General features: G+C 31.0%; 2 protein-coding genes and 1 long non-coding RNA gene across 4 annotated transcripts; 2 read left to right on the top strand and 1 right to left on the bottom strand.

Annotated features, from left to right (window-relative positions):
• Window positions 1-516: 516 nt before the first annotated feature.
• LOC123915243 (protein MAIN-LIKE 2-like) lies at window positions 517-1,665 on the top strand. Its single transcript, XM_045966385.1, has one exon. The coding sequence runs from the start codon at window positions 517-519 to the stop codon at window positions 1,663-1,665; it is 1,149 nt and encodes a 382-aa protein (XP_045822341.1).
• A 4,630-nt stretch (window positions 1,666-6,295) lies between these two features.
• Window positions 6,296-8,856, bottom strand: LOC123917155. Of its 2 annotated transcripts, none has more exons than XR_006812390.1 (4): window positions 8,715-8,856; window positions 7,869-7,979; window positions 7,416-7,537; window positions 6,296-6,485 (listed from the first exon to the last, which is right to left on the bottom strand). It is a non-coding gene; the product is annotated as an uncharacterized LOC123917155 (long non-coding RNA). The 2 variants fall into 2 exon arrangements; XR_006812389.1 differs by having other exon boundaries at window positions 7,869-7,973.
• A 3,455-nt stretch (window positions 8,857-12,311) lies between these two features.
• LOC123915242 lies at window positions 12,312-14,705 on the top strand. Its single transcript, XM_045966384.1, has one exon. The coding sequence runs from the start codon at window positions 12,312-12,314 to the stop codon at window positions 14,703-14,705; it is 2,394 nt and encodes a 797-aa protein (XP_045822340.1).
• The last annotated feature ends 767 nt before the right edge of the window (window positions 14,706-15,472 follow it).

Genomic DNA, 15,472 nt, shown 5'->3' with positions numbered 1-15,472 from the left:
AGTTTTTTTTTCACTTCACATTGGTCTCTTAATAAATAAATGTTTCTCTTTGGTCCTTTAAAAGTATCTTCGTTTTGAATATTGATCCCCTTATGTTATTTTTTTCGAAGAAAAAGTTATCTTTGATTTAGAAACAAAAAGAACAAAGAATCCCTTCACAACAACATAATTTAAAATTTAAATTATATAAATGAACAATGTATAAAATTTAAAATATGATGACATATATTTTAATAAAAAATTAAATATATTAATGAACAATGTATAAGCATGAATTGATAATAGTTATTGTTTATTAAAATAAAATTGATAATAGTTATTTTTTTCTCTTGGTTTTCACGACCAGTTTAATCTACTACCCATGAGGGATTCTTTTATGCTTTCACCAGCTGGTGGTCACAGTAAACCAACTTTAAGAACTGCTCATTTTCTAAAACCTATTGCAAACACCATTGAAGAACCAGCTTTCAAGTGTAACCCATTTTCATCATCTTCTTCTGTTTTTGACCCAAATGAATGGCCTTTGAAATCCATTTCAATGGATGGCACCACCCACGACAGAAATGGGTTAGGTGGGTTGATCAACTTCAACTCAAATATGAAACAGTGTGGAAGAAAGTTGGTATCTTTGAAGCTATTATGAGCACCAAGTGTCACATAAATAAATATCATGAATTGCTATATGGGATTGTGGAGAAATGGTGTTGTGAGACAAATACATTTGTGTTTCCATTTGGTGAGGCAACAATTACTTTGGAGGATGTTATGGTTTTGGCGGGTTACCCTGTTCGTGGTGATCCTGTTTTCGTTTCACTTGAAGAACAAGAATTGAGAGAGGTAGAAGAGAAAATGATCCTTGCAAGACAGCAGATTAGTACTAAAAAAGGTAGTCAGGCGAGAACAACATTGTGGATGGATATTTTCATTGATAAAGGTAGTGAAATTGAACATGAAGCATTCCTTGCTACTTTGCTGTCAGTTCTTGTTTTTCCTCATAGAATTTTGGTGAAAAGATCTTTGTTTCCTATTGATGTTCATCTTGGTAGAGGAAATCCAATTGCTTTGGCACCAGCTGTTTTAGCTAGCATATATAGGGATTTAACTTTGTTTAAGAAAACAATTGTTGATTTGTCAAAATTTCCTGCTGGTAGTTATAGATATCCTCTAGAAATTACCCTTCCATCACCATTTTACTTGGTTCAAATTTGGGTGTGGGAGAGGTTCAAAAACTTACAACCACAGCCCATGTTGATCAACCATGGAGACCCTTTATTATTTAGGTGGGATAAGGTCAAGGCCTTGAAAATTGACAGTGTTAAGTTGGCATTAGACTCGGCTACCAATGAGTTTGTTTGGCGACCATATGTTAGATATTCTGATAACTATGGAATGTTTTATCCAAATGATGAAATTTGGATACCATTTAAGAAAGATTTGGTGAATGACCAAATGCTCTCGTTTGTTATATCCTTGAGAGTTTCTGAGCTTGTTGGATTTGACTCCATAGAGCAGTATCTGCCACATAGAGTTGCAATGCAATTTGGAATTGATCAAGATATTCCAAGTTGTGTGCCTAGGTTCAATAAGACTAAAGAGATTGCTTGGAAAAACTACTGCAGGCCCATACATGATAAACATTTGTATTTTCCATCAAGATTTTTGTGAGGCCGATGTTACCTCCCGTTATTCAATGTGGTGGAAGCAATCGGTATTGGGCAGCAACGATTTTATTAAGAAAATTGTGCAGAGGAAGAGAAGTGCAAGTTCAAGGAAACATAGAGCTCATGTAGGAAATGCAAACAGAAGTGGTAATGATGTTGGTGTTCCACCTGGATTTCCTCCCAATCTTGTTGACTCTCTTACTTTTGCAAAATTTTGTCATGATGGTTCAAAACCTAAAACTAGGAAGGTTGATGATTTTTATGCTGATGTTCCTTGTGAAAATTCTGTTTCTAATTTTTTGAAAGCTTATAACAATATTCATGCTGATGTTGAAGATTGTAAGCCTGTGATGGAAGAGTACAAGTGGGGTGGCAAAATCCACGGATCTAAGCATTTATTGAGCCAGTGTTGTTCAGGCTCTTCAGAATATCATGGAAACACATTACCACTGAAAAGGCCAATTTCAGCAGATAATATTGAACCTTCAATTGAGAGTTTGGAGGAAGTTTTTGAAGGTGCAAATGGCAGCAAAGAAGCAATGATGTCTATGAGAAAAAAAGTATCTTTGTCCAACAAAGTAACTGCTGTGCAGCATGATCTTCAGTTTCACTCTGATACGATTGTTCAAGCAAAAGGTAAAGAAACAGTTGAAGAAAAAGAAAGAAAAGAAAGTGATCATGAAGCTGTGGTTTTGTTAAAAGCGCAATACTTGAAAATTCAAGAGGAACTCGCTCGTCAGGCAAAACAACAAGAAGAGATCTTAAGGTTAATGGATTTGAGGGAGAAGCGGGATGAAGAGTTGAGGCAACTTCTTCTCACTAGTGTTCTAAGGAATCAACAACCACCATCATCATCTTCTTAAAACTCTATTTTGTTTCTAAACTCTCTATTTTGTTTTCATGCCCTCCCATTTTGTTGATGACAAATGAAGGATAAAAGTAATACTAGTTTAATTTGATGAGTTATGATATATGTTTGTAATATCTATTATGTTTGTGTTATTTATCTATAGTAGTTTTAGCATGACTAACACATATTTTGCTATGTTTATCAATTTTGGAATTAAAGCTATATTCTGTTGTATATCAATACTTGAGATTTCTAGCTGAAATGAAGCATAACTATTTCCTGACTTCATCATGACTAATTTGATGTAGTGTTTCTTTAAACTGTTGAGTATAATCAGAATACAACTCCAATATATTGTAACCATGTAGTATATGGTAGCCTGTTGTTAATCAATAGTGCCTTTTTTCTTGTACAATAGTTTTCATTGGTAGTAATTATTAGCATTAGGGGAATGAATGTGAAGGTGCTGAATTTGAGGCTATTATGCAGATCACGGCAATATTGAAGTCAGTGATGATATTGATTTTGAGATAGGAAGAGTATAATCTTCTATAGTATTATTAGTTTATTACTATCACTTGTTCTCATTAATACTAGTTATACTAGGTGGGCTTCCGATTTCTATTTGGGCTCGACCCACCCCATGGGGCGAAAGACCAAATATGAGGCCACTGGATGAAGGTGGAGAAAGTCACACCTAGGCGCATAACACCAAGATAATAGAAGCAGATGGGACTACTTCCTCCCCCATTATCTTCACTTTCCCCTACATTCTCTCCATGACTCTCAACTATCTCGCCCATTACGCTCATCAGACCCTTCTATATATAATGGTCATTAAGTCTGGAGATACGTTCTTCCTTCGCCAATTACTGATAAAACCTTAGTACTTATCACTCATGCGGACGGTTGACAAGAACTAGTGGCTCTGATTCCCGTTTAGGGATATGTAGGACCAAGGATCCTCCCTGTTGAGCTATTCGCCGGTTAAGTCTCAGAACATTAGCAAGAACACTAGTAATCCTTAAAATATGGGATATTAAATCCGATAGAAGAGATGTAGTACCAGTACAAATTGAGTACATCACAATACATGGTCAGATGTCTATGCCAGACATGAAGGTTACTTTCGTTTTCTCGATGTTTAAGGGTCTGTTAAGTTTCCTCTTTATAAGAAAGATCCTTGGATGAGTTGTAACAAACCAGTGGCCTTATAGTAGATATAAATTTGTGTATTCAATTGTGTTCTCGACAGCTAACCGTTACTTCTAGATGCAATGATTGGTGGAAGAAATCACAATCAAGTGAAGGAGGAGAATGATAAGTTGATAACAATATAATCTTATGGCCTAACACCTTGTTTTACTTCCATGTTTGAGAGACAGGTTATGATAAAGAGGATCCTTTGTTAGTTTATGAACTAGCAAATTCTGATGATGAAGTAGTTGAAAATGGTTAAACTTTGTCTGAATTTGATGATTTTATATCATCAAATGTGGGTGGTGAAGATGAAATCAATACTTTTTGCTGATACTGTGATACATAACTAACTTCATATTCCTAATTTTTGTGTAATAGACTCAATACAGTACCAGATAGAACAACACAAGAGAAACGTTTAAATAATTGATTTTGTTTTTTTGTGTTGTCCGATGTTTGGTGAACAAAAGGTTATTTTGGTATTTTAGACAATTTGTGCAGAGAACAAAAAGTTGTCCCGTGGTTCTGTGGGGTACAAGAATTTTGGTTTTTGTCCTGTCCTTTGGCCCCAGTTTGTCCAATACCAGCAATAATTTTAAAATCAAGCACAGTACAACATAAGTTGTCATGTCCAGTCCCTTATATTTTAGCAGATCAAGCGCACCCTTAATTTGTAATAATTTGTAGTTGGTGACTAAAACTTGGGGCTATTATTATTTATTATGCAGATCATGGAAATATCAATATGAATGAAATTATGGATTGGTATTAATGAAAAACTTGTTCATCAGAAATTATTCCAATTTCCAATTTCTTGTTAGTGGACTAACATAATTTAATTACTGCTTGCTTCATGAGATCAATGACTAGTTATTCTTTGAAGGTGATGAAAAATGATGGTGAGTGAGGCTGCAATTTGAACACTCTAGTACCTCTAAGCACAAAAGAATTAAAACATTAGTAGTTAAGAGTTTTTCTTTAATCAGTAGTTAAGAGTTATTTTATTCAAAATTCATTGATGTAATGATTAAAAATGTTATGGAATAAAAAAAATTGTTTTAATTATTACATGTAGTCGGGAAATATTTAAAGAGAAGTGAAATATCAACACAAATTTGTAGACAAAAATACGACACATTCTCTCTCTTCCCTCACAGCACGCAATTCGAAACATATAAAAAAATATTAAAAAAAGCAAAAAGTATATAAATGTTGTATATTTATTTGATATTTGTGTTTGATTCCACATTCCGTTCCACACTAAATGTTATGTTGGGTTTGGATTATAGAATCCGCTCGCAAGGTTTCAGATTCCACGTTTCAAACCAAACTAATTCGTAGTTTCGAATTTCGTACTACATACTGATATAGTTCGGAAACTAGATTGTGAACAAGATTGGTTTCTACAACTCAAACCAGTTTGGATTCTCGAATACACACCAAACTGTTCCCACCAATTGGAAATCATCATCTGTATATTAGATCCATAATAAGAACTAAATTTGATATGTGTAAAATAAAAAAACTAAATTTGAGATTTATTAAAAACAAATAAATAATAATTGAGATCATAACTTTTACACTATGTTTGTTTTGATAGATTTATGAGAGAGAGAAATAAAGAAGAGAGAAATAGCAAAGAAATAAAGTATTTCTTTAGTTTGGATGAAGAGAGAAATAAGGAGAGAGAGAAATTTTTTAGGTGGGTTCCATACCAAAAGAAATCTCTCCTCTACAGGTGAGATTTGTGAGTTGAAGGAGTGGAAAGAAGTAGTTTCCCACATTGTCCTTCTCTTCTTCTTTTTTTTTAAATATGAAGGATAAATTAGTCTTTTTAATTTTTATTAATTTCTCTCTATCCATATTTCTGCTCATCCTCTTCTCTATTTCTATTCATCCAAACAATATAGAATTTCCACTCAACTTCTCTCTTATTTCTCTCTTTTTTATTTCTCTCTTCACTATTTCTCTCTTTCCTATTTCTTTGAACATCCAAACACAGTGTTATAGGGCAAATTCGCTTTTGAAAAGGGAAGTCAATTTAAAATCATAAACTATCATTGTAGTGAAACTCAATATCCTAAAAACTTGCTTAATGTTTTAAATTTATCAATTTATGTTTTAGTCACAAAAAAATCTAAGTTTTTTAGAAAATTTTCCCAACTTACTTTCTTCTTCTTAATTGATACTTAAAATCCGATCCGATAAAGTAAACACGAGCTCTCTTCAATTTGCTCATGGCTAGATCGATCAATTTCGGGTCAAATAGAAAGAATAGAAGATTCCACCCTTTTGACAAACCATTAAAAGCTTGCAGACATAAAATAAAGAGACTTGAATTTGAACCTCGATCATATCGTATAAACTAACAATTTAGACATTTTTATCGGTTGAACTAGAATTTGTGAATACACTTGCTGATTAATCACATTATCTATAGTGGAATCAAACGTAAAATTTAGCATAAACTATTCTAAATATGTAGCATAAAAATAGAACTTGAATTATTCAAACCACAATAATTATCACATTGCAATCAAACTTAAAATTTAGCATAAAGTATTCTAAATATTGTAGCATAAAAAGATATGTTGAATTATTCAAAACACAATAAATTGTCATTCACGAGAGATAACAAGGCAGAAAATATCTAAATCCAAATACAGTTTGATTCCAACCTGATAAATATTGTTTTAGTACGGACATAAGTTTAAGATTTTTTGACATAAAGTTTAAGATTACAAGTTGAAATAACTTTTATTTTGATGGTAAACCTGCAAAACAAACACATATTTTAAACATCGTTAAAATCATTTTATTACATTGACTATGGCAAAAATTAGGAAAAATAATTGTGAAATATTGCTCCTATAAATATGTAATCAAAATTAGAAAAAAAAAAGAACTAAAACAGGTATAAAAAATCTTAAAATTTGTGGATCTATTTTTTAAAACCGGCATTAGTTAGCATGACTCTTAAATTATATTTCAATCAACTAAATACATTAAAAAAAAATCAGCAAAGTAAATAATAAAATCAAATAACTTACATTAATTAGGATGGAAAATCAATTCAACTTTCTAAGTATTAGTTCAACTTAGTGGAAATTTTATAGGATCAATGAGGATAAGAGAATAATGACTCTTCTAGACTATTCTAGAAGGGATCTTTCTGACATATTTTATCAGTAAGTTATCAAACAATGCTATTGTGTTCTAGTGCATACTCATATTCACAATGAGACCTTCTTTTGTCGTCCTACAATTTTTTCAAACACCATATGCTACTTAAAGTAGCGGATGATGTTTTTTTCCTCAAATTTGTCATTTTTACTAATCTGCTACTTAAATAGCGGATGAGTAAAAATAAAGTGTGCAAAAAACTCGTAAGACGGCAAAAAGAAGTCCTCATCCACAATACCTTAATAGTGTGAAAGCCTTCTGAATTTGAAAAAGCTACACAAGCTTAAAAACCATACATTTTCCGAAACCCAAAACACCCTAACCTTCAACACGGTATATTCTCAGCAAATGTCACAATAGTTCTACCCCAAAAAATATACATTTAAAAAATTTAGTGATCTTTTAAAATAATCATAATCATAATAACTTAAAGTTCATAATTGATTTTCCACAGTAACAAATCATTTGAAAAAACTTCTTGTAAAATACAAAGCAACTTGGTGAAGAATTTTCATACTAACCTTTATTTTTTTTGGCTATTTCGTTTGGCTTTTCGACCTGGACGAGTCCCATCTTTTTCAAACCTTTCGACCTCTTTAAGAGATCGACAGATAAGTCCATCTTCATATTTATGAATATAGAACTGCAAAACATAAATTTTGTCGACATTATTGTAACATGTATATATGACATTATTTCTAATGGTAAATATCATTAGAGTTGAATAGGAATTAAAATATGTAACTGCTCAACATGTGACATTTATTTATAATTAAATAAAATATTAATAATGTCTCGTAGGTGCAACTTAGTTGATAGTTGTTAGGAACAATGATTAGCATAGGCCTATATTTGAATTTAGAATTTCCCACTTTTTCAATTTAAAAATATAAATCTACCTACTAAGCTAATTGATAAAAAATTAAAAAATATAACAAAAAGAGAAAATAGAAGATAATAAATATATATCGTACATAATCCTCCCTTCCATTTCTCCATATCTTGGGTCTCACGAACCAGTTAAAAGCCCATATATCGGCACCACTTTTTTTGAATGTTGGTCTTCCTCCCTTTTTCCCCTGTAACTTGAAGAGAATATATGATAATATCAATTTTATAATCTAGGTGAAATACATCATAACCAATATTCTACAAAAAAAAAAAAGATCATATCCAATAACATACTTGAACTTCGTGGTTTTAATGCATATCCAATATATAACTTGAACTTTAGTATTGATTTTAATGCATTACTTGGATATAGATCTAGGGATAATTGAGATAGTTTAACATCTACTATACTAAGGTAGATCTTTGTCCCTCTTTCTGTAGAAAAAATTTCAATATAAAATTTTCAGAAAGAGGAATAAAATTTAACATAATAGAGATCAATTGATCATACTCCTAGCTTATTAGATTCCATTAGATTATAGAATTTTAAAATCATTAAAGTTTGTTGATTTAATTGAAGATTGACAATTATAAGTTGGATTGAGTGGAATCAAAATGATAAACTATGAGTACATAGATATTGATCCAAATTATACATGCTAGATCTATTAAAAATACAACCTTTTTATCATCTTTGCACTTGAGATATTCAGAAAATTGAAAAGGATAAAATAACAGAAATAAACTTTGACATGCCTAATAAGAATAATGCCACTATTGCTAAGGCTACCAATAAAAAAAATTAAGATCCACAACTCTTCATTCTTGTAGAGTTGATTTGAGCAAAAAATAATTTTAAGAACAAAAAAAATATAGCATATAAAAGAAAGTTGATGAGACTAAAAAATAAAGTTATTATATTGATTTACCTTTTTCTTTTTCATTCCATGAGATTTCTGAGTACTCTTAGCAGATGCACTGGAAGCTCTAGTCATATTCGTCTTTTGCAGAGCCGCTCTAGAGTGTGACTGGTTTTAAGATAAAGTAAGAAGAGAGAGAGTGTGAGAAGATATAAATATGAGAGAAATGGAATAGAATTGATATGTTGATTGATATAAGAGAAACACAAGAGAAAGAGACATGTCTAATTTATAAAAGGACAAAAGTACCCTTATATATAATTTTATATTTTTTAATATAGTTTCTTATCAAAATTAATTTTAAAAGGGTACATGTGGAAAAGTGAGCAAAATATGGTCTAACTTTGCCTTTCTTCGCTGATATGAAGAGAAAAGAAAAAGAAGTGGAACCCACGTTTTTTATCCTCTATTCTCTCTTTCTCTAGTCCTCCAAACGTTCATTTCTCTCCAAACTATCTCGCCTCTATTTCTCTCAATACAAACATAGCATAATTGTTGGTGAAGAAAATGGAAAACAAACAGTGAAATGTATAGAAGTTGAGAATAAATTTGTTATTTAAAAATTATTTTCATCATTTCCATTGACATATTAATTAAAAATGATAAAATCCCTTTTGGGTAAGAGTTTATTGGTCAATGTTTTCTTATACTAAAATATGGTCTAGAATATATTCCTATCCAAAAAATCAAGATTTACCCTTTTATTTTTTTATATATTCTAGGAGATTTTTGAGTATTATGAGTAAGTGATATATCTTAAAGCTCTAGCCATATTCGTCTTTTGTATGGCCTCTCTAACTGGTGCTGAAGGAAAGAAAAACAGACAATAAAATGTATAGAAATTGAGAATAAATCTATTATTTAAAAATTATTTTCATCATTTCCATAGACATATTGATTAAAAATGATAAAATCTCTTTTAAGTAAAAGTTTATTGGGTCAATGCTAGTTGTCTTATACTAAAATATGGTCTATAAAAAATATCATTTTTTGACTAAATATAAAAGAATATAATTGATTGAATACTATAAAAAAATGTATTCCTATCCAAAAATAAAAAGCATAGGTGGATTATTAATTTAATAAATCTTATAAGATTTGAATATATCATATCATAAAAAAGAATGTAATTTTTTTTGACTAAATATAAAAGAATATAATTGAATACTACTATAAAAAAATGTATTCCTATCCAAAAATAAAATATATCAAAGAAGGTATTATTTTTGGGTTAAATGTATTAAATAAATTACTTTTTGACTAAAACTAAATTGCTTTTTTCTTACAATGTTGTCAATGTGGATCAAACCTAGGATCTCATGCATACTACCCAAATCTTTTACCACTAAATCAAACCTAGTCGCTTAAAACTTGTTAAGAGTCCCAAATCGGTTGAGAGATGACCTGACTAAGTGTTTATGTACTAGAGGCAATCCTCACCTTACAAGCCGGTTTTGTAAGGTTGAGTTAGGCCAAATACTTATTTCTAAGAAAACTAAATTACTTTTATTTAATATTATTTTGGACAATTACTATTATTCAATACTACTCCGTCCCAAAATATAAGCAAAAGGAGGTCAACAAAAGTGAATGTATCTGGACTAAATTTTAAACCAAATACATCAACTTTCATTGACCAATTTTTGCTTATATTTTGGGACGGAGGGAGTACTTACTATGTCATTTTTTAGTGATCTTTTCATTAGAGTAAATAGTCATTTTTATCACTGAAAGTGTCACTCGTTATCATCGTAGTCCCTGAAACAGTCATTATATTAGTCCTTTTATTTGATGATAAATGTCACATAAAACAATAAATTAAAGAACGGAACTTTTAGTTTATAATATAATTTAAATTTATTTTTCTTAACTGTGTCATATAATTTTGTGCTTTGTATTATAATAATTAATAAAGATAAATTCGTAAATAAAGTGATGTGCCTATATTAAAGTTATAAATAATTTTGCACAGAAATAGTTAAAAATAATTTTTTATTCAATAATTTTTTATTTAGTTTTTATATAAATTAAAATTGCCATGTCAGCACCCAGTTAATCAAAACAAATGAAAGGATCAAATTTAATAACAGAAAGAAATCTTATAGTTTTTTACACAACTTTTAAAATGTAGGGACGATTTTTAAATAGAGAGCAGAATGTAGAACTAAAAACATATTTAATCGAATTTTTTATATACAATATAATTTGCATATTTAACTAATAAATTATAATTTTTTTACCACCCACTTGAATATTTTGTTCTAACTCCGCCATTGATTGTAGACTTGTGTTACAAATATAATAATATTTATTTTTTCAAACATGTTTTCTGTCTGTTTTATTATAAGACACTTAATTTACAAAATTTGTCAAAAATGTGTATTTTTTTCGAGGGAAATGTAAGTTATGTAACCGCTTGTTATGCAAAGTGGTGGCAGAAACCGGTATTGGGTCATGGCGATTTCGGTAAGAACATTGTGAAGCGGAAGAGAAGTGCAAGTTCAAGTTAACATAGACCTCAAGAAGGAAAAGCTAACAGAAGTGGTATTGATGTTGGTATTCCACCTGGATTTCCTCCCCATCTTGTTGACATTCTTAGTTTTGAAATTTTTTGTTATGATTATCCTGCTGATAATTCTTCTCATGGAAGAACAGGAATGCTAGTTAAGAGACAAGGAAATGAATTTTTTACATTGGCCCGAGAGTTTTCTACATCTTTTTCTTGTCCTACCAGTTTATCACTTTTTTGATTTCAAATGGTTTAATTTCTGGTTTAAATGTTGGTCAAATAGTACAAGGATGAACTTCATGTATTTATGATTGATCATTGATCAAATAGAACAAGTTGAACTACTGAAATTAGTATCAAATCATAAAAATATAAATACTCAAAAATAGTACAAACATTGAACTACTAAAATTGAAATTGGCCTATGGAAGGAATTGAAAGTTTGAAGAGAAAGAAGCAGAAGATGAACAATAGTTTGAACAATTGCATAATGGTGCTACCAATTGTGTAAAAGTACCAAAATTCTTGGTTATAACTTAATAATTTGACTTTATGTAAAAAATAAAATTAATAATTTGACTATTGAGAATAATTTATATAAAACTACGTATTTGAATCCGAGTCACCATAATTTATTCTCCTTATATGTATTTATTTGAGTATATTGAAGTTTGTCCTTGTAATATATAAAGTATTTAATTTTAGTCCCTCAAAACAGAAACTAAAATAAATATTCAAGGATTAATTTTAATATGAACATATTTTATAGAGATTAAAACAAAATATTTGCAAGTACTAAAAACAATTTTTTTTTAAAAAAAAAACTCTTTTTTATGTAAACAATAGAGTATTTACAATCTAGGGGTATATTTGGTAGATGGACAGAAATACCAAGAAACGACAAAACATAACCTGCACACCTTCATCTGCAAGAATGTTTCTGTCAAGTTGCAACCCTCAAAACATGCTACTATTATTTTTCACCTTCTCAAAATTTCACTAAAGTTGTCAAAGAAACCATTTTTTCATCCTTGTTAGTGTAGTTTAGTTTCAACATCTATCACTCACATTCTCATTTTGTACCTTTTCTCTTCTCCATGAATGAACAACCATTGAAAACCCTCATTGAGGTGAGGGAAGATTTCATGCTTTCACCAGCTGGTGATAGTGAACCAACACTCAGAACAGCCCATTTTATCAAACCTATTGCAAATTCCATTGATGAATCAACTTTTAAGGTTAACCCATTTTCATCATCTTCTGTTTCTGGACTAAAGGAGAGACCTTTGACAACCCATTTTCATGGCTGGAGATACAACCAAGAGAAATGGTTCTATTGGGTTGATAAACTTAAACCAAAGTATCAACATTTGTGGAGGAAAGCTGGAATCTTTCAAGCTATCATGAGTACTAAATGTTACATACATAAATATGTAAACTTGTTAATTGGGGTTGTGGATAATTGGTGTTCTGAGACAAATACATTTGTGTTTCCATTTGGTGAAGCAACTATCACTTTAGAGGATGTCATGGTTTTAGGAGGTTACCCTATTCTTGGTGATCCCGTTTTCACTTCACTTGAAGACCAAGAATTGAGAGAGGTGCAAAAGAAATTGATCCTTGCGAGACAGCAGCCGACAAATAGGAAACAGAGAGGTCAAAGAACATTAGCGTGGATGGATATTTTCATTGATAAAGGTAGTGAAATTGAACATGAAGCATTTCTTGCTACTTGGTTGTCAATGTTTGTATTTCCACATTTAAGTTTGGTGAAAAGTTGTTTGTTTCCTATTGCTATTCATCTTGCTAGAGGAAATCCTATTGCTTTAGCACCTGCAGTTTTAGCTAGCTTATATAAGGATTTAAGTTTTTTTAAGAAAACAATTGTTGATTTGTCAAAATATCCTATTGATGAAGTTACTATTCGGTCACCCTTTTATTTAGTTCAAATTTGGGTATGGGAGAGATTCAAAAATTTACAACCACAACCCATGTTGATCAACCATGGAGACCCTTTTTTACTTAGGTGGCATAAGGTTAGGTCCGTTCAAATGAAAATAGACAGTGTTAAATTGGCATTAGACTCTGCTACCAATGATTTTCTTTGGCGTCCATATGTTAGATATTCTGATAAGTGTGAAATGTTTTATCAAAATGATGAAATTTGGATACCATTTAAGAAAGATTTGGTGGATGAACAAATGCTCTCATTTGTTATATCCTTGAGAGTTTCTGAGCTTGTTGGATTTGACTCCATAGAGCAGTATTTGCCACATAGAGTTGCTATGCAATTTGGTTTTGATCAGGATGTTCCAAGTTATGTCCCTAGGTTCAATGAGACTGAAGAGATTGCTTGGAAAAACTACTGCAGGCCCATATATGATAAAAAATTGTATTTTCCACCAAGACTTTTTGAGGCAGATGTTACCTCCCGTTATTCAATGTGGTGGAAGCAATCGGTATTGGGTAGCAACGATTTTGTTAAGAAAATTGTGCAGAGGAAGAGAAGTGCAAGTTCAAGGAAACATAGAGCTCATGTAGGAAATGCAAACAGAAGTGGTAATGATGTTGGTGTTCCACCTGGATTTCCTCCCAATCTTGTTGACTCTCTTACTTTTGCAAAATTTTGTGATGATGGTTCAAAACCTAAAACTAGGAAGGTTGAAGAATTTTATGCTGATGTTCATCATGAAAATTCTGTTCCTGATTGTTCACAAATGACAAAACATAACACTGTTATTCCTTGCATATATGTTGAGGATTCTAACCATGTTTCAAAAGTTAACATTGAACTTTCAGTAGGGAGTTTGGAGGAAGGTTTTAAAGATGCAAATGGGAGCAAAGAAGCTAAGATGTCTAGTGACAGAGTATGTTCATCTGAGACTAATGGAAAAAGTTGTAGCTATGCTATCAGAAACAATGTCTCTTCATCTAACAACATTACTGCTACTCAGCATGATGTTCAGTTTCTCTCTGATAACGTTACTCAAGTTGAAGCTAAAGAAACAGTTGAAGAAAAAGAAAGAGAAGAAAATGATCATGAAGTTGTGGTTTTGTCAAAAGAGCGATCAAAATCAAGTCCGAGAGGAGATAATAATAATACAATAAAGGTTGAAGAATCTTATGACCTACCGCGGCCACCTGGTGTTACTTCCAAGTTTGAGAGAAATCAAATGGAAGGTTCCGATAAAGACCATCAGTTTGTAGTTTATGAACTATCAAGTTCTGATGATAAAGCAATTGCAAATGGTAAAGCTTTGTCTGGTGCTGAATTTGATGATTTTATATCATCATTTGTGGGCGATGAAGCAGAAATGAATAGTTTATTTTGTGATAGAAATGATGAAAAAGGAGAAAGTTTTAGTCCTTTTACATTAGACATGGCAATTGATCTTGAAAACAGGATTCAGAAGCTTGAAAGTGTGGCTGATAAGATAAGGTTAAAGAAGCAAGATTTGGCTCAAAAGATTTTCATTGACGAGTTAGTTTAAAAAATATTGGAGTTGGTTATTGTTCCGGAAAGGGCCAAGGTTCAACACATATGGCCCAAGTGCTCCGGGTCCAGCCCAAATTCACTCCTTCACGGATGCTTCTCATCCAAAAAATTAGCGACTCACAGTTGAAAAATATTAGTATTTTTTAAATGTCTTTTTGGGATAGATAGTTTATGTAATCTCAAATACTTTTGCTTAAAAATACCTTTTAGAGAAAAATTTAGTAAATTAGTGGTGATATTAGTATTCAAATTTTGAGCTCTAAATGTTCTCGCTCTTCAACATTCCTAAAAATATTATATGATATTTGTAGAAATATATATGATTTATTTTTAAAATTGTTAGATCTGTAAAAAAATTTATATTAATTTTTTTTATATCATTTTTTTCTCTCTCTCTAAAATATGTGAAATCTACTTAGAGGAGTTATAAAAAGAAATCAACACATACCACAATACTATTATTGTATCACAACATAGGGGTATATTTTTATGGAGGAAATCCAAACTTTATTTCGAAGAATAACGATATAGAATATGGTTCTTTTTAGATTATAGTTATGGTTGTTTCTCAATTTCATCTCTATATTACAAAATCGTCAATGAGATTTTCACTTCATAAGGCGCTTTCTTGCGTATAAATCGATTGAAAAGTTTAAAAAGGTAGTTTATAAGCTTGTTTGATAAAAATATGAAGTGTTTGGTAACGAACTTCTCTAAGTAGCTTATAACGTTTTTTGAGATCCTATTTCAAGTAGCGTATGA

Source organism: Trifolium pratense, linkage group LG3, assembly GCF_020283565.1.
Source record: "Trifolium pratense cultivar HEN17-A07 linkage group LG3, ARS_RC_1.1, whole genome shotgun sequence".
In the NCBI taxonomy this organism is placed as follows: Eukaryota; Viridiplantae; Streptophyta; class Magnoliopsida; order Fabales; family Fabaceae; genus Trifolium; species Trifolium pratense.
This window is presented reverse-complemented; position numbering and strand designations above follow the sequence as displayed.